Source organism: Gopherus flavomarginatus, chromosome 11 (assembly GCF_025201925.1).
Source record: "Gopherus flavomarginatus isolate rGopFla2 chromosome 11, rGopFla2.mat.asm, whole genome shotgun sequence".
In the NCBI taxonomy this organism is placed as follows: Eukaryota; Metazoa; Chordata; order Testudines; family Testudinidae; genus Gopherus; species Gopherus flavomarginatus.
Genome location: NC_066627.1, coordinates 49,930,482 through 49,955,489, shown reverse-complemented (window position 1 = coordinate 49,955,489; position 25,008 = coordinate 49,930,482). Strand labels below are relative to the sequence as shown.

The 25,008-nt window shown below is 49.8% G+C and overlaps 1 protein-coding gene across 1 annotated transcript; it reads right to left on the bottom strand.

Moving 5' to 3' along the window:
• Positions 1–8,906: 8,906 nt before the first annotated feature.
• Positions 8,907–10,945, bottom strand: TMEM74B (transmembrane protein 74B). Its single transcript, XM_050918408.1, has 2 exons — positions 10,852–10,945; positions 8,907–10,243 (listed from the first exon to the last, which is right to left on the bottom strand). Exon 2 carries the CDS (start codon positions 10,201–10,203, stop codon positions 9,499–9,501), a length of 705 nt encoding a protein of 234 aa, XP_050774365.1. The 5' UTR covers positions 10,204–10,243; positions 10,852–10,945; the 3' UTR covers positions 8,907–9,498.
• Between the last annotated feature and the right edge of the window lie 14,063 nt (positions 10,946–25,008).

Here is a 25,008-nt window from a genome sequence, read left to right as displayed (position 1 = left end):
CGAGTCCTTTTTGAGACTCCTACAGAGCTTTTGTCCTGAAGGACAGTTTCTGGAAAGAGTTCCACAGATTAATTATATGTGCTGCCGGGGTGGGGGTAGGGTCCTTTTACCAGTTTTAAACTTGTTGCTGGTGCAGAGATATGAAGAGAGCCAATATCTGATAGGTAGCACCCACAGCCTTTGTCATTGGTTGGGAGCATGTGCCAGGTTTTTCCCATTTAAGACAAGCAAAAGCTAATGGGAGGTGAGAATTCTTACCAGCTGGAGAAAAGGGAGAGCCAATAGGCAGGAGTCACTCTAAGAGGCTGGCCCCAGAAGGACATGCTGTGGGGAAGAGGTTGCTATAAGAAGGTAACCCTGAACTAGGCAGAGTTAATGACAGGGCAGCTGGAGCAGGGGCTCTGCTATACTATGTTTATGATCACTCTGGGGCTGGTGCACAACAGGGAAAGAACCACCTTGACTTTCAGATTCCTGGGTGAAGTTGCAGGGCTCTGTGAGAACTGAGGTAAGGGTGGTCATGCCCCGTGGTCAGAGTCGGGAGCCAGAAACTGGAGCCAGGATTCAGAGCAGGAGTCAAAGCTGGAGACTGAGTCATGGGTGGAGCAGAGGAGGATCCGGGATAAGGAGAGAAGGAATAGGCAGGAAGGCCCAGGAGTTAGGCAAGTAGGTAGGGTCCAAAGTGGCTGGCAGCCAACCAGGAATTCACCTAGTTGCTCAGACAATTTCCAATGCTGCCTCCTGGCTTAAGTAGCTCATCTGAGCCAGGTGGTGGGGCTGGATGCTTCCCCCACTCAGGAGCTTTGTGGGTGGAGCCCTTGGTGAGAGCTCCGCTAGCCCCCCTGGTTCTAGGGAGCTACTGGGAGTGGGTAGTGGCCAGGGTTGAATACTGCCTGGGGCTGCTGGGGTTGGAGACCTTGACCCCTCACAGGCTGGCAGTCAGGGACAAACTATCCTGTTTTTGTGCAGTTCCCTGTTCAGTGGGGTCCTGCTCCATGACTGCGGTCCCTAGATGCTACTACAATACAAAAGATCATTGTTAAAAACAATAACTAACAACAAGACCATAACCCTGCAGTGAACACATCCACCTGCCCATTTTAGCATAGTCACCTCTCAGAGCAGCGTCACGCTTGAATTAAAAATAAATCTGGTTGGGCTACCTAGTCTTCCCCAAACCAAGAATGGGTCTGCGGCTCAGCACGTCTTGTGTGGGATGGGATGGAATCCCCCATAGCCCATTCCTCCCAGAAGGAGCTGAGATTAGCTGTGTCCCGGACGTTTCTGAGGCCATGTACGTGTGAAGGAATAGGTCATGTGAGACAGTTTAATTGTACGGATAGGCCAGAAAGACAGAGGCTGGACAATAAACACCCTGCTCCTGCAGCTCAGGCAATGAAGAAACAGCCCTACTGCCCCGTGGCTTAGAGACAAGACACTTGAATGTAATGTTCTAAGAACCGCACTTGCCAGAGTAGTGGCAGTAGCTCAAGCTCACTAGAGGACCCTTTGGCTGCCTGTCTCTGTGTCCCATTTCCTCAGCACCTGCCTGGCTGGTGACCTGTGACAGAGACCAGTTCCTGCTGCTCCTTATCCAGCATACGCTCTGCCCACAGGGATTACAGAACGCCCACTGGACAGCTGCTGGGCCCTGCAGCCGCCCAGTTCTCTAGCAGGTGGATTTCAAATAATCACTGTGTGTTTGGGCTTTTCAAAGCCCCATGCAGAGCAGATACAGCACTCACTGAGTCAGACAAATGGGAGAGCCTTCAATTCTCTGCAATCGCAAAGAGGTGACATGAGCTTCGCCCTGCCCAGGGCCAGATAGTAATTTTTGTTGTCAGAAAGGGGTCGTAGTGTAACGAAGTTTGAGAAACACTGAGTTAGAGTGATGGGTTCCATGGTCACATTTCTTCCTACTATGTTCTCCTTGCAATCTCCCTCTCCTCCCTTGTCTTCAGTACCCCTTTGCCCCCCTAGAGAGATCCCCTCTCTGTACGCTATCCAGATGTGCCCTAGTGGCTTCCTGACTCTCTCTGCCTGTCTCTTTTCCCCAACAGCTTGCCAGCTCGCTCTGCTGTTCTCTCTTGCACACACTGTAGTTCACTCGCTAACACTTTGCTCCCTGTGTTCTAAGTGCCTAGAGAGACTGGGACTGAAATCAGCAATTTCTCTTTATGAATCGCTCTGCCTCTCACACTGCTTGTGCCTGTGGCTCTTCGGAGGCTGAAATTTGTATGTCAAGGCCAGACGGGACCATTTCATTCATCTTGTCTGACCTCCTGCTTAACCCAGGCCATAATTCCTGCACTGAGCCCATCACTTCCAGTTGAGCAAGGCATGGCTCAGGCAGCAGCTAAACTCCTCTTGTGCGTGCAGTGCTGGGAAAGGAGACAGCCCAGACCTCTCCTACCCTCTGTCCCTGAAATGAATACAGCATGGACGGGCAAGTGTCCAGGTGCTGCCCTGCCAGTGTGCTGCACGTCTGAGCTAAAGGGACTCTTATCCCATTTACCCTTTTTACATATTGGTACAACAAGAGCTTTCTTCCAGTCCTCTGGAACTTCCTCGTGTTCCAAGACTTATTGAAAATCATCATTGAAGCTCCAGCAAGCTCCTCAGCCAGTTCTTTTAGAACTCTTAAATATATGGAGATATACTTACCTCCTAGAACTGGAAGGGACCCTGAAAGGTCATTGAGTCCAGCCCCCTGCCTTCACCAGCAGGATTTATATTCATTACTATTAACTTCCCCTTTTGTCCATTTGTTTTATATAAACATTTTTATAGCTGCCTTCATTTCCCCTCTAAACCAGATCAATTTTTTAATCAACATGGCCTTCTTCCTTGCTTGTGTCTTTTTGAGCATCTAGTAAGGAGTTCTTAACAATTCCTGCTTGTCATTCACATTTTTTGGATTGAATTCTTCCTCCCAGCTGATTTGGCTTGTAATAGTTTTCAGCTTTGTGAAATTGTTTTCCTCCCACACATTCTAGAGAGGTGTGTGAGGAGCCAGTTATCCTGCTCCCTGATCTGGTGGTCCGTAGCAGACACCAGCTAATACCCCATTTGTGGTTTATCTGTTCATCCATAAACATTCAGGATAATTTTCTTCCGTGTTACCAGTGACTCAGAAACAGGTAATGCCATTTTTGACATAAAGTGCTTGTCCCCCTCCCCTTCTGCCCACTCAATCCTTCCTAAAAAGATGACAGCCATTGATTTTAACATTACAGTCATATGAATCTTCCCCGCAGGTTTCAGTAAAACCAGCTAGATCAAATTTATGCTCACAAATATGCAATTCCAATTCCTCTTGTTTATTACCAAGCTCCTAGCATTGGTGTATAAGCAACATACAAATTTCTTCTCTTCACATCCTTGGGTGTCTGGATTGATTTTGTTCTCAGCATCTTGATTTTGTTCTAAATGAATGTACAAGGGCACTTGCCCCACCCAGCTTGCTTTATGGGCCCAATCCTCTCTGCCTGTAGTCAGTGGCAAAGCTCATGGTGACTTCAATAGGAGCAGGATTGGGCCCTGTGCCCAGCTTTCCAAAGCAATATCAGCTTTCCAAAGCAATATCCGATCGATACTGAAACTGACACCAGCACACAACCAAAGCGCCAGCAGCAGAAAGCAGAACAGTCGCACAGGATCACTCCACAGACAGGCGTGTCCAAAGGGCAGAAAACTGACTGAGTGTTTTATGAATAATTTTAATTAGTCCAAGGAAGAGAACAACAACAAATAAATAAATAAGTGCACTGTTTCGAGACACCCCAGCTAGAAATCCATCTGCTCTGCAGGGCTCCCTGTTAATCGCTCTAGCTTACAATAAAGGACACAGACACGTTACTCAAGGCAGAATGTTCTTACAACATGTGGCTGCTTCAGTAGCTGTACGCCGCTGGTATCGTCGTGGGAGAGAGGAGGAAGCGAGTGACTATTGCACAAACAGGGAAACAAAGAGTTCACAGTTCCCTTATATTGGTCAAATGAGTCTTCATCCCTCTCTGAAATAACCAAGGCCACTATTGGATCATCCCCCAGAGAGGTTGGGGGAAGATGGGGGTTCATAAGGCAGGGGATCGAATGGGCCCCTTCAGCTACCGCAGACTGGGCCCCAAATCTAGTTCACAGAGCTGAATGCGTGGCAAGATTTCAGCTTGGTTTTTCACACCCATTCGGTCTCACACAAGAACACCAGCAGGAGGGGAGGTTAAGCCAGCAACAAGGGAAATGGCTGAAGAGGAGACGTCAGTAAGAGAAGCCTGGCGTGGTTTCCCAAACCTGCCAGGGGTTCCGAACACCCCCTCCTGACCGAAGATGCAAGGCACAGCTCTCGAGAAAGGCCTGGCATGACTTCCCACCAACCCTGAGCTGCAGTGAACAAGACAGTCAACTGGGGGAGCAGAGGATAGATCAGGAGTCTGAAGGAAGCTCTGACTCCAACACCTTCACACAAGCCAAATGGCATGAGACCAAGCCACGGTTGATAATGTGGCTGTTTAAGGTTGCCTAGCCTAGTCCTCTTCTCTGTTCCAACAGAGTAAAAGGTTGAGATAACCAGGACTACAGTGTAACAAAGCCAGCTGCCAGTTCCTGGTGCTCAGCTTTACAATGGGTTCCTCACCCCCCTCCGGTCAGTGGATCGGAAGGATCTCGTCATACACCACACAAGCAGGAGAAGGTGGGAGTGAGAGAAAGGGCTTCCTTGTAGGTACTGCTGTGATGCGCTCTTTGGGGCTGCTTGTCAGAATGAGAGCTGAGCAAGGAGTGCCACGTGGTATTTGCTCACACAGTGAACCCTGCAGGCAAAGCAGCAGGTGCAAATGCAGAGTCAGTTTGGTAACTTGGCCTGTTCTGCCCCACTGCTCCTCTAGGAGCATTGCATAGGCCAGACAAGCTGTGTTCTGAGATATGGCTGGGGAGGGGTTCATTTTTCACCAGTGGTGGTCTTTGGGTCTATCTCACACCTTGGGTAGACATTTAACCCACTTTGCACACATGTAAATGACTGTGCGAGGTGCAGGGCAACAGAGAATCAACCCCCTCTCTTCCTGAACTTCAGAACAAGGGGGCTAAAGGCTCCAAGATGCACTTCCCTTATGCAACAGTCCCCATGTAGTCCCCTGGAAGCCCACATTCCCATGCTCTGCAGTGCCCTGTGTCCCCTCATTCCCATGCTCTGCAGTGCCCTGGATTCCCACATTCCTGTGCTCTGCAGTGCCCTGTGTCCCCTCATTCCTATGCTCTGCAGTGCCCTGGATTCCCACATTCCTGTGCTCTGCAGTGCCTTGGATTCCCACATTCCCATGCTCTGCAGTGCCCTGGATTCCCACATTCCTGTGCTCTGCAGTGCCCTGAATTCCCACATTCTCATGCTCTGCAGCGCTCTGTATCCCCATATTCCCATGCAGTGCAGCGGCCTGTATCCCCACATTCCTGTGCTCTGCAGTGCCCTGTGTCCCCTCATTCCTGTGCTCTGCAGCGCCCTGGATTCCCACATTCCTGTGCTCTGCAGCACCCTGAATTCCCACATTCCCATGCTCTGCAGCGCTCTGCATCCCCACATTCCCATGCAGTGCAGCGGCCTGTATCCCCACATTCCTGTGCTCTGCAGTGCCCTGTATCTCGTCATACCCATGCAGTGCAGTGCCCTGGATCCCCACATACCCATGCTGTCCAGTGCCTTATAACTCAAGAATGTTTTAATCTCGCTCATTTCTAGAACCAATTATTTCCCAGTGGGTTTAGAAATAATTTCCACATCAGTGCTAATGACTTTCTCCAGCTCCTGATGGCTTCTAAACAGCAGGCATCCAAAGGTCATATTGGCAACTTGCCACAAACCCTGCATAACTTGCATAAACTGCAGCAGATGGCCATTGCCTTTATCTTTAACATGGTATATTGGGTGAAGACCACAGGTCCCGCATGCAATGCTCCAGCCTGATACGTGCAGCCAGGAATGTGATTGCCATTAACATTGATGGAGGCCCATCCACAGGCCACACTTTGGGCACTAGGAGTACACTACTCTCCCTCTGCAGGATATTAGTAATTCCCATTAAGGTAAATGGAAGTTACTTGAGTCCTGCTGCAGGAGAATATAGTCCCTGGAAGACGGATCCTGTCTGATCAGCTGCTGCAGTGTAATGGTAAAGCACAGCTCTGCAAACCACCATGGACACACAATCCAGCACTCAAGCAAGCATGCATGCTTTCTTTTTATACTCCTAAGGCAGAAATCCACAAATTCTAATCAGCAAAGATTGCAAGGAGGCCTTGATTAAATAGCCCTTTTCTTGTTTCCCATGATAACTTCTATTTGTCTCTTATTGAAGAACCCATGACAGAAAATAACTACCCATTTACGAACAAACCTGGTTTTATAGGTAAATGTGAAAGAATCTGACAATGTAACTGGCATGTGAAACAGGCTGTGGTGGAGATCTGTTTCATTTTGGTTCATTCCACTTCAGAATTAAGACTCTCTATAGTCAAGAGTCTTCCAGAGTGATTGCAAAGTTCCTTCCAATGGCAGCCAGTGATTTTATTCAAGTGAATGGAAAAAGCGAGGGAAACTCACTTCCTACCCTAAAAGAATCCAATAAACCCTGATCCTTGGCTCTAGGGCCTATCTGACTCCCAAGCTATTAGAAAGCAGCTCTGGCGTTAAGATAGCAAGGAACAGATTCCCCTTCACTTTAGAATGTTTGTGGGTTTATTATCGCTTGCTAAATTCATTGTTGCCTATTATTCAGCTTAGTCCATAGTTTCAAGCTCTCTGGGTTGGTTTTCTCCTCCATCTTATGAATTCAGCAAATAAATCACTGGGCAAAGAGCAGAACAAAAAAAAAGTGAAAAGTAAAGCAAAATGTGAAAAAGAGCAAGTGCTGGATGCATGTGGATAGCTGTACCTATATGTGAGGTGAATGTTTGCCAGCAAAAACAGAGGCTTTATGTCAAATGCACATTATAGTTTACCAGCATCTGGCTGATTTTTTTCAAAAAAAATCTTTCTCGATTACTAGATATGTCTAATGCTGCAGCCTCTCTCTCTAATGGAATTTTTCCCTAGATACACTTCATTCATCCTAACTATTTATATTTCAATCCAGGGGCCAACTTTCTTCCCCATCCTCCAGACCTCCTTAAGGGATAATACAGTAATACATTGCGAAAGCAATGACAGCCTGATTCCATTAAGTTCTCTTCTTAAACAGTCTTATGTTATAATACAAACGGAGTCCTCCTTATACTCACATAAATCAGGTGTTCAGCAGATCTAATCTCCTAACAGGTTCATCCTTTCATCACTTAAGAAGCATTTTATCTTATTTAAAGTGATAGAAATTGATGGTCGCAGTTTTATTCCTTTATTCTCAGAACTGGTCTCCTCGTCACTGTAATTTGGTATTCCAGGGGTTCTTTTAATTAATTGGAGAAGTTTAGTCTTTAATCCAGACATCCATTGGAAGTGGATTTTGTGTTCTTCTATCAGGTTTATAGCCAAGGCCAGATCCCTGCGCCCTTTAGTCACATGACTAATCCCAAGGGGTCAAATCCACTCCCATTGGGCCTGATTCTGAACCTTTTGGAAAGTACTGAGGGCCCTGATCACCTACTGATACCAGTGTCAGTTACTGCGCTGCACCTGACAGATTTCAGTGGGCGTGGTGTTTGCTCAACACCTGCACTGATTTGGCCCACTGATTTTAACCTCAGTCACCGATGTACACACGCTGTTCACTGTCCTGCAGATCTTCCTCAAGCAAACCTCCTCCACGATGTTGGGGTAAGAGGCCTGAGTAAGGGCTGCACTGCTGGTTCCCACTGATTTCAGCGGAAGGCTCAGGCTCCAGGGGGCAAGTCTTGATCCAAACCCAGTGAAGATAATGGAAAGACTCCCATTGACTTCAGTGTGGTTTTGGATTAGGTGTTTAGCAGGATTTCACCAAGACTTCTAAATGCCCGACAGAGAGTTAAAGAACACAGCACATGAGATGTAATTACCTACACACAGATCATGACCTCTGGAGACCATTAAAAATGTGGTACTTTAATGGAGTTTTTTTCCCCCCAGGGTGATAGAGACCATAGTTCATCCCTGTGTCTTTACAATGATAGCAAGAACCAACCTCAAACTGCTAGAAAAAATACCTGCCTGTATATTGACAACCCCCAAAAGCTGGAGAACTTTAATAGTTATTTTATGGATAACTTTTGGAAGCATTGAAATAAAATATGATGAGCAATTCCGTCACAAGCAAAATTCCTTTTTTGCTTGTAAGCATTTTTGTTTGACTATTTAAATATATATTTGTATGTGCCTAGGCACATTTGAATTAAGCCATTAATAGTATATATTTATTTATATATTATATATAATATATTTATTGCAGTACACTGCAAATGTCACCTTTTCTTTGGATTACTTTCCTATCTCATTCCACTTTTAAACTTCCTACTTACACTGGTTCTTCTCTCTATGCAGAATATTGTGCTTTACTTATATTTCAGGTTTTATTGCCATGATGTTACTTCATCTCCTAATTGCAGACCACGTCTCCTGGCATCAGCACAAATGATCAGACTCAGACTTCTGAATGGGGAAGAACAGTTCGTTTAAAATGAAAATCTGGAACTTGTTTAAAATGCACGTCGTTTTTCTATTTCTTTTCTTCTGGACAAAGAACCAGATTTTTTTTAAAGGCTCGAGGACCGTGGATTTGCTGGTGTGACTGGTACGTGGAGTGAAGCTTGTGTGCTGTCCATTTCTCTGGCCTGCTTTCAGAAGTAGGATAGGTGCAATGCAAATATTGTGAAGGATTGGAGAAGTCTTTTATATTCACATAACTTGTAAAAATGGTCACATTTTTCACATACTCTTCCCTTTTAGTTAGGAATAGTGAAAGCTCAGATTCAATGCCACACAAGTTTTACAATTAACTATTGCTAAAAAGTTGTTTGCTGCTGAAAATTATACCCAACATAAAACCCCAAAACACAGACTCTAAATGTGCTTTGTGTTCCATAAATAACCTAGCAGGGGACCACTGATCTGTAACTTTGGCCATGCTTATTACTGCAGGCTACCCTTGGCTGCACATCAGTCAAAGGTCATGAGGACATAGTATTGTACATGGCACAGAAAACTTCCAGATATCTTGAAGTTTTCTTTCATTCTAATGTCAGGGCTTAGGAAAGCAGCTCTCCCCAAAATAAAATAGAAAAAGAAACATTTGGTTTCCCAAAGGCTGCTGGACTAGGTACTTAGTTATATTCAATAGTCAGGTGAGTGTCCGATCTGCATTTTCAATGTCTGCTCTTGCTCCCAGATAGTTTCTTACAGTCGGTGAAATTCCAATAGTCCTGCTCTGCTCTGAGGTGTGGAGTTAATGTAAAACCTCCATGTCGAACAGTTAAACCCCCCTTTGATCGGTTTGTTCACCAAGAGTGAAGGCCCAAGGAACAGCAGGAGTGAGGGCTCTAAGAACCCTGGCTGATGGTTGTGGACTCTGTCACCTGGATGACTTCATTCTCTACCAAGGCTTGTACCCCGTCGCCATCGAGTTGTCTCAGTCTCAGGTTTATAGATCCGTAGGTTTTCCGTGGCCCCCGGGAGCCCGGGAAGGTCCGTCTGCGGTACAGCTCTCCCTTGTACATGGAGACCAGCAGCAGCCCGGAGAGCAGCAGGCCCCCCAGGGTCAGCAGGCCCAGCCCCGCGATGATACACTTGTCCAGGTGGGAGCCCAGGCGCGCGTAGTATATCTCCAGCCTCTCCATCTCCCGGGCCGTCACTGCGGCGGGGTCCACCCGGGGCTCCCGGGGGACGGTGTAGGCGATCACCACCAGCACGATCCCGCTCACCAGGAGGATCAAGGCCGAAACGAACCCATAGTCCACGGAGTGGCCGGCGGGCTCTGGCGGGGGCCCATCCTCCGACCTGGGCGAGAGGTCTCCCCGCTGCGCCCTGGCCCGGGCGCCGCCTCCCCCGGGTCCGCTCCCCGCCTCCCTGCTGCTCCCGAAGCAGGTTTCCTCTTCCTCCGGCGCCTGGTAGGAGGCGTTGTCCAGGCCGGCGGTGGGAGCTGTCCGCGGTGCTGAGCAGCCCCCGGCTCCCCGCGGCGCCGCTCCCCGCCTGGCCCCGGGGCACTGCCCAAGGCGGCTCAGCTCCAGGGGGCAGGAAGTCGCCATGGGTCAGCGGCTCCCCGGGGCATCCCCGTCAGCGCCGGCTCTGCGGAGACACGAGACGGGCCCGCAGGCCGGGCTGTGAACAGCCCGCAGCTCCCCGGCCGCGCCCTGCAGCGCCAGGGGCCCCGGCCCGCTCCCCGCAGCCCAGCGGCCGCTCTCCGGGCTCGGGAAGCGCCGGACAGGACCGAGCTTCCCCCGCGCTGCGCCCCGGCGCCCCATGGCCCCGCACCCCCCGAGCCAGGGGCCGCCGCCGCAGGGTGCGGTGCATGGAGAAGCCCCGGCCGGTGCACACGGCAATGGCACCTCCCGCCCCTCGTTCTCCGCCTACCTGCGCGGGCCGCGCCTTGCGGGCTGGCTGCGCCGGGAGCCGGGCTGGGCTCCGGGCAGCCCGCGGGAAAGCTCCGCTCTGCCACCCCCCCGGGCGCAGGGGCCGCTGCTCCAGCCGTGCCGCGCCCCGCTGCTTTCATCTGGCAGCGCCGCGGTGCCCTTCCGCGGGGAGGATGGAGGTCAGGGCGGCGGCGGGGCTGGGCTGTCCAGCCCCAGCGGCCCCGGGAGTCGAGTCCCGCAGTCCCCCGCCCAGCTCGGCACCAGCCTCCTCCCTCCCCGGCCCGGCCTCCCTGCATTCCCCAGGGCTGGCACCGCCAGACACACCTGCTCCAAAGCACCCGACTCAGCCAGCAGCCAGAGCTCCAGGAATCGGCTCGGTCCCCCGGGGCCGGGGGGGAGCAGCGTCCCCCCCACGTCCCCCAGCCCCAAGCTGTCTCTGCCGGAGCCCGGATCGCCTCTCAGTGGAGGGGAGCGGGGAGGGGGCGAATCCAGCCCGGGGACGGAGGCGGTAAACAAAGGCGCAGCCAGGTTCTCACGCAATCGCCCAACAGAGCAAATCAGGCACCTGCTGCCAGACGCTGAGCCCCTGCGAGGCCGGGGCGCAGGGACACCTACCTGGCTGGGCAGAGCCAGAGCCGCCCTGCCAAGGTGATCGTGCCCGCGGGCTGCTCCGGCTGGCCGGACCGGGCTCCCTGCGGAGCAGGTGCGAGACATCCCCTCTGTGCCAGGCAGCCAATGGGGCAGCTGCGGAGAGCCGGCAGAGGGGCCGAGCGGGCGCGGTGACGAGAGACAAGCCAATGAGGGCACATACCTGCCGGCTGGGGGGGGGGGGGCACGGGGCTGCGAGGCCCAGCCCCAAGGCTCAGGCCAAGCGCAAGGAACCAGATCCCGCTGGCAAGAGAGACCTGCTGGGGAGGAAGTCCGCGAACGCCCATCCCTGGCTGGGCGTGTGCTGGGGGGCGACGCAGAGACCAGTGGGGTCATTTCACCCGTCACTCAAAGCAGGGAGGGGTCCCATAGGGGCTGGGTCCAGGGCCCCCTCCTGCAAACTAAGTCAGTGTATGTCAGTGGACTCTGGGATCAGGCCCTACAGGTTCCGATCTCTACAATGATGAAGCAATTGCTCTTGGGTCTCAGAGGGGTAACCGTGTTAGTCTGTATCAGCAAGAACGAGGAGGAGTCCTTGTTGCACCTTAGAGACTAACACATTGATTTGGGCATAAGGTTTCCTGGGCTAGAACCCACTTCATCAGATGCATGGAGTGGACCATACAGTAGCAGGTGTAAATAGACAGCACATGAACAGACGGGTATAATGCACCCTGCAGAGCAGCAGGACCATGCCCCAGCCTAGAATGGGCTGAGATTCTGAGTCACACACGCACGCGCGCACGCACGCGCGCGCGCCAGTGTGTCTTCCTTCCCACATTTCTACTAGCTGCTTTTTCACACAGAGCTTGACATATTCCAGACACGTCAGATGTTAACCCTTCCATTTCCCAATCCTTGTGGTGACCTGCTGGCATGAGATTGGTTTTAGTTTATTTGGTCCTAAACTATGTATTATTTTAGTTTTAGTACCTCTACCTAGCGATTGTGTTGTGGGCATAAGTACAAAATGATATGGGACCTGGAGGGATTCAAAGCCACCTAGGGAATGCAGACCCCCAATGCCCAGGCATTGTAATGCAGTGCTATCTCTCAGGCAGCTTCAAAATCTCAGCCATAACAATACATACAGTTCTCAGACGGACATGTAGATGCTCTGACACCATGCTGATGAGTATGGTGAAATAACTAGAATAGAATAAAATATTAGACCTCATTTATCTCAGGAGCAATTATTCTATTGTATCTGACACAGTTCCACCATGGATACATTTGGCCCATTATCACTACTGTTCATAAGATTAACTATGTGGATTATGTTTATCTTCATTATCCATCTCTGAGTAAGCTTTAATGGTGTCTTTTTTAAAAAAAAAACCCTATTGCTAATGTTTTGGGAGGGGTTGTGGGGGGATTTTAGCTGCTTTGTTGCACTTTGTGATCTGACTGGGATGCACCCAGTTCTGTTAACTGAGTCAGCAGGTTCTCAGCCCAGTGTGGAAAAGTGTCCACACTGCAGCTGGAACTAAATGGCATCCTTGTAAATAGCCTTAGCAGAGAGGCCAAAGACTGACTAGGAATGGAGACTGAACTTTCCTCTCATCCCTAGAAGCAATCTCTGAAGGTCGCGGCTGGGGCACCTTGCTGAGGTGTTGTATGGGAGGTTTGCACTGTCATTCACTGTCTTGTACCTGTTCCATGGAGACGGGGTTCCAGTCTCTGTTTTTGTCAGGTCAGGAATTCTTCCGGGGCAGTTCTCTGGCCTGTGTTACACAAGAGCTCAGACTGGATAATCACAGTGGTCCCTTCTGGCCTTAGAATCTATGCATCTCTGAGCTGTGGCTGTTAAGTCCATCCTGGCAGAGAAACCTCAGAGGGGCTGTGGAAAGATGCTGGTTAGCAGGCTGGAGACCACTAGGAGGTGATATGAACGACTACAGCTGAGGGGTGACCTGATTTCTTGGCCCCCTGCTCCAAGGGGTGAACCCCTGCAATCTAGGGGAAGGGCTTGGGAAACCCCTGTTACAGGTATCAGAGGGGTAGCCGTGTTAGTCTGGATCTGTAAAAGCAGCAAAGAATCCTGTGGCACCTTATAGACTAACAGACGTTTTGGAGCATGAGCTTTCGTGGGTGAATACCCACTTCTTCAGATGCATGTGGTGGAAATTTCCAGGGGCAGCTATATATATGCTAGCAAGCAAGCTAGAGATAACGAGGTCAGTTCAGTCAGGGAGGATGAGGCCCTGTTCTAGCAGTTGAGGTGTGAAAACCAAGAGAGGAGAAACTGGTTCTGTAGTTGGCAAGCCATTCACAGTCTTTGTTTAATCCTGAGCTGATGGTGTCAAATTTGCAGATGAACTGAAGCTCAGCAGTTTCTCTTTGAAGTCTGGTCCTGAAGTTTTTTTGCTGCAGGATGGCCACCTTAAGATCTGCTATAGTGTGGCCAGGGAGGTTGAAGTGCTCTCTTACAGGTTTTTGTATATTGCCATTCCTAATGTCTGATATGTGTCCATTTATCCTTTTCCGTAGAGACTGTCCAGTTTGGCCGATGTACATAGCAGAAGGGCATTGCTGGCATATGATGGCGTATATTACATTGGTGGATGTGCAGGTGAAAGGGTGTTACAGGGTGAAGGTCTGGAGAATTGGTGTTTTGAAGATCTAGTTGTGGAGCTGAGGGAAGGCTCTGGATGGCTGAAGCCTTTGAAAAGTGACTGATCTAATGTGAAGGAACCCTGAGGAAACCAGGTGCTGAGGGAAACCCTCAGGCTAAGCAGCTCTCCGGTGCAAGTGTGGGGATGTAACTTGTCTTTGGAGATGCTCTGTTGAACTAGTCTCCTGAATGGGAGGTTTGGTTTGGACCTTTGTATTCTGTTTGAGACCATCCCCTGTGGGGGAAATTGAGCCTTAGTGACCCTGACGAGGGTCTGAATTGGCAGGAACCCCCTTCACCCCTTTCATGTGTCTCAAGTTGAGCTCCTAAAGCATCAAGGCACCTCTGAAAAATCTTGGCCTGCAGTGATGAGCCAACAAGCAAGATAAAGTCACCGCCTTATAACGCCCCCAACTCGGATCTGTGACAGGTGGCAGTGAAATGCTCTTTCTATAACCATGAATATACAGGGACTGGGAGAGACAACACCACATTTGGCAGCATAAACTCCCCCTTCACATTCTGTAAGAAACAAGCTCACTCTTGCCACACTTCAACCAAGAAGGTCTTGAGCGGGGGCGCGGGTTCATGCAGCCCTTTCTTCACTTGCAGACCTTTCCTCCTGCTCTGACATTCAGGACGCTTTCCCTTTCCCATGTGCCCCTGTTACTTTGACTATTTTGTACAGGGGTTTCCCCTATACTTCCTTCCCTTCCCCTCCCCCAAATGTCCTCCTTAGGCTATGATAGATCCTGTATCCAATGGTGCAGGAAGGAGGTGAAGGGAAGCACTGGCAGAGCAATGCAGCTGTTTTCACACTTAAATAAAAGGCTTTGTCACAGCTTGGCCAAGGGGGGAGTCCGGGCCATTTGGCCAACCAACTCCTGGGAAGTGCAGCTCACCGGAGAGCTAGATTTGGTTCCTCGCAAACATCGGAAGGCTTTGGAGTGTAGCACAGCATCCCAGCCATGGGATATGAAGTGGGGGAAGGTGGATAAAGATCTGGGGGAGGGAGCAGTTTTCTGTATCCTCGCCTTGGAATTTGTTTCCTTTCGGCTTGGTCTAAGCACAGAAGTAAGACCTAGTTTGGATGCAGTTATGCCGCTGCAGCTAGTTCCCATACAGGAAGGGGAACGCGCTCGACCCGGTGTTGACTCACACTCCATCTTAGTATTTTCTTTCAACGTGGAGGCCCCTCCCCCATTACAATAGCAGGAACGGGACTGCCCACTGGCATAGCTAATGCATTTGGCGTGGCCACCCCCCTGTCTTGCTGCAGTGCCACTCAGTCAGATTAGCCCCAGCTGCCACTCCATCATGCCCACAAGAAAGGGGCTCTGCTGTTACACCACACAGATCTGGTCATGATCCAAGTTGTAGGGGGTGCTGGGTCTTCTGCACCCCCTCATTGTGCCCCTGCTGAGTTCAGGTTCTCAAAGGAGGGGGTCCTGGCTCCCCGTTTAAAAAGCAGGGGAACAATGGCCCTTTGCCACCCCCACCCTATCTCAGGCTCCTATGGCTCCATCCCCCTAGAAAATTTGATGCCCCTCACAACCTTGTTGAGAACTGAGATCTAGGGCTGCAAGCACTGTGACCACACCGGGGGGTTGTGTTAGTGTAAATAGCTAGGCAAAGAAAATCACACACATACCCAACCACCATAGTTATACCAGCACAAACCAGTGTGTAGGCTAGGCCATAGAATAACTCCATTTACTCTACTCTGGTGCATTCTGATAGCAAACAACTTGTCCTTGGGAAGGATTTCTGAGTCCTGGGGAAAATCTGGCTCAGAGCAGGACAGGCAACATGGTGGTAACGTAACTTCTGCCATTGCTGGCACCAGGGGAGCTGGACTCAGAAAATTCTCCTACAGATAAGGCCAGAGAGTTCGCCACAGACAGACAGACAGATAGGAACAGAAAGGGAGGCAACCCAGAAGCAAGGAGCTCAAGGGGCTATCTGGCTGGACAGCAGCATCTGCAGAGCAGTGAATGGCATGAGAAGCAGAGAAACCCCTCGCTCTCCCTTCCAGAGGGCAGCAGGATTTTAACAAGTGGCTGCTGCAAAGGGACAAGAGCTCAGTCCAGCTCCCCAGTGACTAATGCTCTACTCTTCTTTCCAGGAAGTGCTCTCTGAGCTCCACTTCCCCAAATATAATCCCACCTCGAGCCCTTGAGCTGCAGGCAGACACGCTGCCCTCAACCGTCTTGTCCCCAGCGGACCGCTCCTAGTGTCTGTACACCCCCATCAGTCCCAGGTCCTCTGACGTGTGTCAGAGCTAGGCACCCCCACAAGGGCACAGGTGTGCGCACACCCAGGAAGGATGGCTGAGTGGTTAGAGTGCTGACTTGGGCGACCCAGGTTCCATTCCTTGTTCCGCCACAGCCTCCCTTTGAGACTGTTGGAAGTCACTTAGCCTGTCTGTGCCTCAGTTCCCCAGCTGTAAAAAGTGGCGAACAGCCCTGCCTTGCCCCGCGGAGGTGTTGTGAGATGCTCAAATACTGCAGTGATGGGTCGATAGAGGTACCTGAGATGTGTGAACATACACAATGTCTACACTTGGAGCCTGGTTCACCACTGTGCCCCTCCAGCTGTGCTGGTGTAGCCCATACGATGTCAGTCGAGTTACACTGCAATAAAAACGGAGTAGTGCAGGGGTGAATCAGGCCTGGCTATGCTGAGAGGTGGTATCAGTTTCCTGCCTGCTACCATCCCTCTCTTGGACTTGTGGGAAAACAAACCTGATGACCCAACAGGACTTTTCTCTCATCTTCCCTTGGCCAAGCCACGTGGCACTGTCTGCAGGATCTGCTTACATCTCTGCACTGGGTTAGCTTCCTCTCTTAGCTCTGCTTTATGCAGTTAAGACAGTCGCTAAATCTATCTGGAAATTTCCATTACATGTGCCTGACGAAGTGGGTATTCACCCACGAAAGCTCATGCTCCAAAACGTGTTAGTCTATAAGGTGCGCAGGACTCCTTGTTGCTAAATCCATCTGATGTTTGTTCTGGTCTCCACTCTGCATTTGTTAACTTGAGCGATTGCACTTGAAACCTTGCCACCAGAATAACAAGCTCCCTTTATATTTTTCCTGCACGCCTCTCCCAGCTGCGGTGTGCTTCTTTTTCACGTCTGGTGGGCACCTGCAGTGAGAGAGAGAGGCTGTTGGCCTTCTTGCTTAACTTGGGTTGTTTTCTCTTTTGACAGAGGCAAGAAGCCCTCTCCTGCATTCTCTGTCAAAGCCCTTGAGGTCAGATGCTGTTTTGCATGACTCACTGCTGCCTCCCTGCTTTGCTTGGAGTGCCGCAGACAAAAACACACATTTTCAAAGTTGAGTCACCAGTTGCTTTTATTCTGCTCATTGCTCAGTGCCGCTGCACCGGGGAAGCTGCAGAGCTTGTGCAGCCGACTCCAATCTGCTCAAGGACGAGGTGGTAGCAGAGAGATGATGTCCCAGAGTCCTTAGGAGGTCCAGGAGTGTGCCCAGCCAGCAGGGTGACAGATTGCCTGGTGGCTTTGGGCTGCCAGAATGCAGCTGGAGGAGGAGCAGAAACTGCATCTAGAGCACACGCTAGCCTGGCTGAGGAGAGAACTGGTAAGACATCTTCAATTTTACAGCCCTCCCTTCCCTCTGCGCAGTCAGAGAGAGATGCAAACATGCAAGCACACACCCAGCCAAGGCTGTGAGCACAGGGGGACATGCAAACCCACACACTGAAACACACATGCAAGCTCACACCGCCACAGAGAGGGGCTGTTGTCCGTCAGTGTTTGTGCACACATCTTTGAAATAAACATGCGAGCATGAACATTCGTTCATACAGAACCACACACACACACATGCACACAAACATACAAGCAGAAACATTCAGAGAAATACGCATTTGCCAGCAGCAAACCCGTGTGTGCCCACACAGACAGACACAGAGGCGCACTGACAAACACATATGAGCAAATAGTCTGCACATCAGGCACGAGTCTCGCTCTCTCATCACAATTAGCACGTCTGTGGCACTTTCACATTCAGTGCATTTTGCACGCCCTAGGTGCCAAATCCCCTGGCACCACTGTGAGCTAGGTAGGTTTTATTTCAAAGGGACTGCGGGGGAAACAGGCCGAGAGATCGTGTTCTCCTCTGCTCCTGGTGAAGCAAGTGACAAAACTCCGACTAACTTCAACAGGCTCAGGCCCTCGGACTTGTCCAAGGCCATGGGGGAGCCGGTGTCAGTGACTAGAACACAGGAGTCACCTGTTCCCAGAATGACTAATCCCTGGCATCCTTACCTGCTGACCTTCCCCCATTAGACACTATAGAGTGCTCCTTGCTGTCTGTTCCAATCCACCTCCTGGCTCCTCACCTGCCTCAGTAAACCTCCTCCCACACCCTGCATTGAGCGGCGCTATCACCACAGCAGCCGCTGTTTCCCTGTCGTGCCTCTGTAGCCTTGGTCTCCTGCTGGGAAGGAGGGCTGTCCCCTGGCCCCCAGGATTCCTCCTGCCCCCGCTGGGAAGGGCTGTCTCCCCCTCCTTGTTGTCTCTTGAGACAGTCTCTTTGGCTGACCCCAGCCTCCCCCTTTGCTCCGCGTCCCTTTCACCACTGCTGGGCGGCACTGGCTAGCCAATGCTCTGCAGGTCTGGAGTGGAGTCAAGCTAGGGGACTAGAGCAGCCGGTGGGGTGGAAAGGGAGCTTGTGAATTTACCATGTGATCAGTTTTATATCCCGGCCCCTAAAGCTCCTAGCACTGGGAAGACCTTTGAGTGTTACATCATGGGCTAGCCTGGCAATAGCGTACCTGTGGGGGAGATCACTCCATGCACCTGGGGGTGATCTTAGCAAAGTCCTCCTTATGTCACCACCTTCGGCTGCCTAATCCAGAATGCCACCCAGATTCTGATGGGTTTGGGTCGGCGTGCACAGGGAAGCAATCCCAGTCACCTTAAACCTAAAATGCTCCTTGCTGGGGGGGGAGGGGGGCAGTGGTTAAAGTGAACTGGGATGAGCAGGGTCCTCTTCCCCCCAAAATACGTAAGCTGAGGATGGTAGAAGACGCTTCCCCTGGTAAATCCTGCTACTCGGGAGGGCTGACCACAAAGCCAAAAGATCTACAAGAAGAAAAACCTTGGAATATAGACTTCAGGAGCTCTGATACCATGGCAACAAGGATGGGATGGATGGCTAGATAGGAGAAGGCCAAGATTAAAACCTACAACTCTGAAGGAGGAGCAGCAGGGGAGAACTACACTCAAACGGGGATGCCAAAGGAAAAGAGAGATGGGTTAGATGGAGAAAAATCGGAGTGAGCTTGCAGCAGTGGATGTGGGAGAGAGATGGGGGTGGGGGCTGGGAAAATAACGAGAAATAGAGTCCGAGGGAAAGAGAGATACGCCACTGGTGGGCAGAGAGGTGTGGGAGTGCTGAGAAACGGAATTAGAAGAGGGGTCAAAGAAGGGATTGGCCAGGAGGAAAGTGGCAGCACAGTAGGAAAGGGAGAGAGAGCCTGGTTGTCAGTGAAGGAGAAGCGAGAAAGGAGAGAGAGAGATGGGAAGCAGATAAATGCCCCATAAATGACAGGAGAAGCAGGAAAGTTGGGAGTGAAGAAATGGAAAAGGGGAAAGAGGGAGATACACGTGCAGGGCTGTGAAGTTGGTTCTGTTTATTTAGGTTCCTCCAATGCATCGTTATTTTTCTGGAGGAAAAGAGGAAGTGTGTGTGTGTGTGTGTGCGCGCTGAACTCCATCCTGTCCCAGGGCAGAGCTGGCATTTGCTCCCAGCTCTGCTGGGGAGGTAAAGTTTCATTCCTGCCTCTTTAGTATTCATAGCTTTCCACAGCAGACTGAACACCAGCAGCTGAATGCAGCTCAAGGTGACTCAAAGGTCAGGTTTTGATTATGAGAAAAACAGCTGAGCATTTCTGGAGCTAGCTAAAAACTCCAGGGTAGCTGCATACTGAGGCAAAGAACTGCGTCTACTGAGTCACTTTCTAACACTCCTGCTGCCTTGCTGTTACACACCTGGACATGTGCTTAGATAGAATCTCTAAATACAAACAATAGATGGCAATATGCACACACACACACACACCATACATGCCCTTTCACCCTAATCATGGTGTCTCATTGCTCATGCCCGCACACTGTCACACCCCTATTCACAATTAAACACTTGCACATACTCAAAATCACTAATATTTGGCAATCACAGAAACATGACCAGAGTCGCAGAATTAGGACTGTCACATAGACTGCAACTAAATTTAAGACACTGGTGACTGGGTTCAATTCCTGACTCTGCAATAGACTCACATGTAACCCTGGGCAAGACATGTACTTCCTCTGTGCCTCTCAGTTTCCCACCTGCAAAATGAGGATAGTATAATCCTTACTTTGTCTGCCTTATCTGTTTAGATTGTAAGGTCTTTGGGGCAAGGACTGTCTCTTATTATACGTTTGTACAGCCTCTTGCACAGTGGGGCTCTGATTTCAGTTGGATTCGCTAGGTGCTACCTAATACATTAATAAACTGCACCGTATTCACTAGAATCTAAGCTTTCATTTAAAAACACAATGGGGCATTTTTCTAATGCCCATTCAAGGTTTAAAAGCCCCATCTTCCATTCACAGACGAGATCCCATACAAGGAGAGGGGCATTTCCAATGGAGTGCACCCCATGTTTCCGTGATATTCTACCATGGGCCCTTTCCTGAGTGACCTGGAAACACAGCCAAGATGATGATAGTCATTTAGAATTGCGGACCCCACAGTGACATAACAGCATGGGGGTAAGGTGAGGGCTGTTTTCACATTATTCAGCAGAGCTAAAAGTGACTTGTCTGTGAGCACCGGCCTCCTTAACGGCCTGAGTTTAACCCACAAACCCAGCTTTGAGCATGGGCAGTGGTGCCAGGCTCAATAACAACCACAGGGTCGCCGTAGGGCAGGGTTTTTAGTGTTGCTCTGTTTTTATGTCCATCCCTGGCTGCATTCAGCTAGACCCTGATCCTGCACCTCCCTGTCTGTGGTGTAGGGTCTGCCCAGGCTGATTCAGGTTTATCCCTCTCTAGTGGTTCAGAGGAGCACAGTGCTGAACAGGAGAAGCAGTCAATGTCCCTCTGCAGCTTCACTCAGCAAGGGCTTGACCCAAAGTCCATTGAAATCATTGAAAAGACTCCCACTGACTTCATGGACTTTGGATTGGGCTTAGGTTCTCTTCATCCTTTCTTTGAAGTCTGGGGTGGCAGAATTCCTTCCAATCTACGAAGTTCTGATCTCCAGCAAAGAGTGGGTGCAAGGCAGCACCCATTCAGACGACCCAGCTCGGGTGATAGGGAAGCCCAGCTTTATCTGCTGTACAGGAAGGTTTACTCCAACTTTACTATTGTGCTGACCATGGGGCAAGGGAGAGAGATTCTCTCGTGGCTCCACTTGCTGTGCCAATCTCCCAGCCATCACATCACCGCCTAACCCCAAACCTCCCACTGCTTGCTTCTCAAGCTGTTTCATTGTGTGGGGCAGCCTGAAAAAATCAGTGGACGACTGGTGTTCCAAGGGCTGCAGTGAGAGGGTCACAGTTATAGGACCTTTTTATATTGGAAAGCCGATGTATGTTGGGAGTTCCAAGACAGCACAAGACAGCCTCAGCTACATCAGCCCTTACCCCTTGTGATTGTGAAATCATTCACTGTAATGAATGGGCCAATTCTTCCTCAACTTTCTCATGCAAGTGGTGTCACTGACTACATAAGAACGCAAAAACTGCCATACGGGGGTCAGCTCAGTGGTCCCTCTAGCCCAGTATCCCATCTCCACCAGTGGCCAGTACTAGAGCTTCAGGAGAAGTGTATAGAAGAGGGCAGTCTTGAAGAGATCTATCCTATCTTGCCCTCCTGCTTTCTGGCAGTCAGACGTTTAGGGTCATCCCAAGCATGGGGTTGCAAACCTGACCATCTTGGCTAATAGCCTTGAGGGACGTATTAAGTTTGTTTGTTTTTTTAAGCCATTTATACTTTTGGACATCACAACATCCCATTGCAATGAGTTCCACAGATTAACTGTGTATTGTGTAGAAAAAGTACTTCCTCTTGTTCGTATAAAACCTGCTGCCTATTAATTTCATAGGGTGGCCCCTGGTTTTTGTATTGTGGGAAAGGGTAAATAACACTTTTTTCCATCCCATTCATGATTTTATAGACCTCTACAATAATCCCTTCTCCACTTAATCATCTCTTTTCTAAGCTGAACAGCTCTAATCTTTTTAGTCTCTCCTCGTATGGAAGCCATTCCATACCCTGGATCATCTTTGTTGACCCTTCTCTGGACCTTTTCCTGTTCCACTAGATCATTTCTGAAATGGGGCGACTAGAACTGGACACAGCATTCCAGGTGTGGATGCAGCACAGATTTATATAGTGACATTATGATATTTTGTGTCTCATTTTCTATCCCTTTCCTAATAGTTCCTAACACTCTGTTAGCCTTTCTGATCGCTGCTGCGCTTTGACGTGAAGTTTGTGGAGAACTATCCAAGATGACTCCCAAGATCACTTTCTGAAACTGTAACAGCTCATTTAGAACCCATCATTATACATGTGTAGTTGGGATTATTTTTTCCAATGTGCATTACTTTCCACTTTCAATGTTGAATTTCATCTGCCATTTTGTTGCCCAGTCACCCAGTTTTGTGAGCTCCCCTGTAATGCTTCCCAGTCACCTTTGGACTTAACTATCTCGACTGGTACTACTACTTGCATGAATTAGACAAGGAAGATTTGAGCCATTTTAAGGAACTAGCACATTACTTCTCTGATCGCACTGAGTTATCCCATATGTTCCCTCTTCCGTGACACACTCTACTGTTCCATTCTCATGTTTGGTTACTCATGCTCTGCAGTCTGAAGCAGCTGATGTTGCAGCCCGTGGCTTTATGTATGGCCAGGGTTTATACCGGCTTAACTATCTTGGTTAAGGGGGTGATCTTTTTTCTGCTGAAATAGCTGTATCAGTATAACTCCTAGTGTGGGCACAGCTATAGCAGTATAAGGTGCCTTATGCTTATAGCTTATCCTCCTTCCCACAGGAATAGCTATACCAGTACAAGGCACCTCTACACCAATATAACTGTGTCCACTTTCGAGGAGCTATACCGCTTTAACCTCACCAGTGTACTTAGAGCACTGTTACTTTTGTGTGTAGACAAGGCCTAAGATGCAGTGACCTACCCCACATTTCCACAGCCTGTCTCTTCATCGTAAAGATCACTTCATTCTTTCAGTCTCGTCCACCCACCTTTCAAACTCTAACAGCCGTGTTCAACAACCCTTCACCCATGACTCGCCAACCTTACCTCCCTTGGGCTTCAGCCTGTTTCCCCATGTCCACTCACCCTTCAGAAAGTCCCCTCCTGTCCTCAGAAATGCTAGTAAGTGTTGGAAGACTGTAGCAAGGAGGGAGGGGATGAAGGTTAAGCTGAGGGTTTCTAGTGCTGGTTCCATCACTTCTAGATCAGGCAGTTCACAGCTGTGGCTGGACTGTGCCCCTGATGTTTGTTTTCCCCCTCTCTGGATGCATGGAATAAGGGTTTCATAAACCAAAGCCTGGTACAGTGCTAAAGACTCAGCATCACTGCTATATATATATATTTTTATGCCCTGCTCCAGTCAGAGATGCAGCTCCAGGATCAGCTGCTGCTGGAGAAGCTGTTACAGCTGCACGCCAGCATGCAGGAGCTGAAAGTGGAATGCGCTTACTGGGAGAGTTCAGATCCGAGCAGGGAGACGATCCGTGCCAGAGCTCGATCCAGTTCAGAAGACATGGGTGCTCCAGTTCCTACAGGAGGCTCGGCTCCATCCCTGAAAGGAGAGACAAGCAGGAGGAACTCCATCCCATAAGGCAGCTCAAGCTATGTGGGAACAGAATTGATGGGCATGTCAATGTTAAAGCCATCTGGAAATAACAAATCATCTCTCTCTTTTTTTAATGGTCATCCTGAGGCATAAATTGTGACTGCTTCTTTTAGGGCTGAGCTGGTCATTGCCACACAGAGATTCTCTCCATGAACTGAATCAAGTGTCTGAAACACTGTCCATCGATCAGTGTTACTGCCACGTCAGTATTGGTGTCTTCGGCCTAACTGATCACGATTGTCCCGGCCAACAGGCCTCCTTCAGTGGACACCAGGGAATGTTTTCTACTCAAACGCCCCTTCTGGGAAACATCTCAACATGCACAATAAGACTGCCCCAAGTGTGTGTGTTTCATGAACCTTCCTTTTCACTTCCCAACACACTGCCCCTGGTTTGGGGCAACTCCTCATGAGAGCTTCCAAACTGAAGGAAGCCTGTGAAGTGATTTGGTCTGATACCTAAGGGCCAGATTCTGACATCCTTATTGCCATTCAGAATCACTGTACTCCCATTAGTCAATAGGACTCCTCATGGAATAAAGTTCCACTAAACCAGAGTTAAGGGTGTGTCTACACAGGCTGGCATGGGTGCTCTCCGGGGTGGGTAGACAGACACACACTAGCTCTGTTTGAGCTATTATTCTAAAAATAGCAGTGTGGCTGTAATGGCATAGCCAGCTGCTTGGGCTAGCCAGAAATGTACCCAGGGGGTCACACAGGCTTGTAGTCAGGCTGGCTAGTCCAAGCTGCTGTCTGTTCCTCCATGGCTACGCTGCTATATTTAGCACACTAGCTCAAGCAGAGCTAGCACATATCTGTCCACCCGCACTGGGAAGCACCCTCTCAGCTGCAGCATGGATGCAGCTAAGAGCACATCTGCTAGCTTGCTGGGATCTCTGCCTGTTGTACTGGCCAATACGGTCTCATTGTTTCCTTGCACTTTCCTGCTGGTCTGTTTCCATCTGTTGTCTCTTGTTTTATACTTAGATTGTGAGCTCCTGGGGCAAGGACCTTCTCTTTGTTCTGTGTCTGTACAGCACCAAGCACAACAGGGTCCGGCTCCATGACTGGGCTCGTAGGTGTCAAGCTAACACAGATAATTAATAGTTGTATCAGAATCTGGCCCTTTGACATCTGTGGATTAGGGCTTCCATGACAGCCGTTATTTCTGTTATCATGGTAGTTAGGGAAAGGAAGCTTCCCAGAGACTGAAAGTTGTGGCAGCATGATGCTACAGCAGGGGTCAGCAACTTTTCAGAAGTGCTGTGCCGAGTCTTCATTTATTCACTCTAATGTAAGGTTTTGCGTGCCAGTAA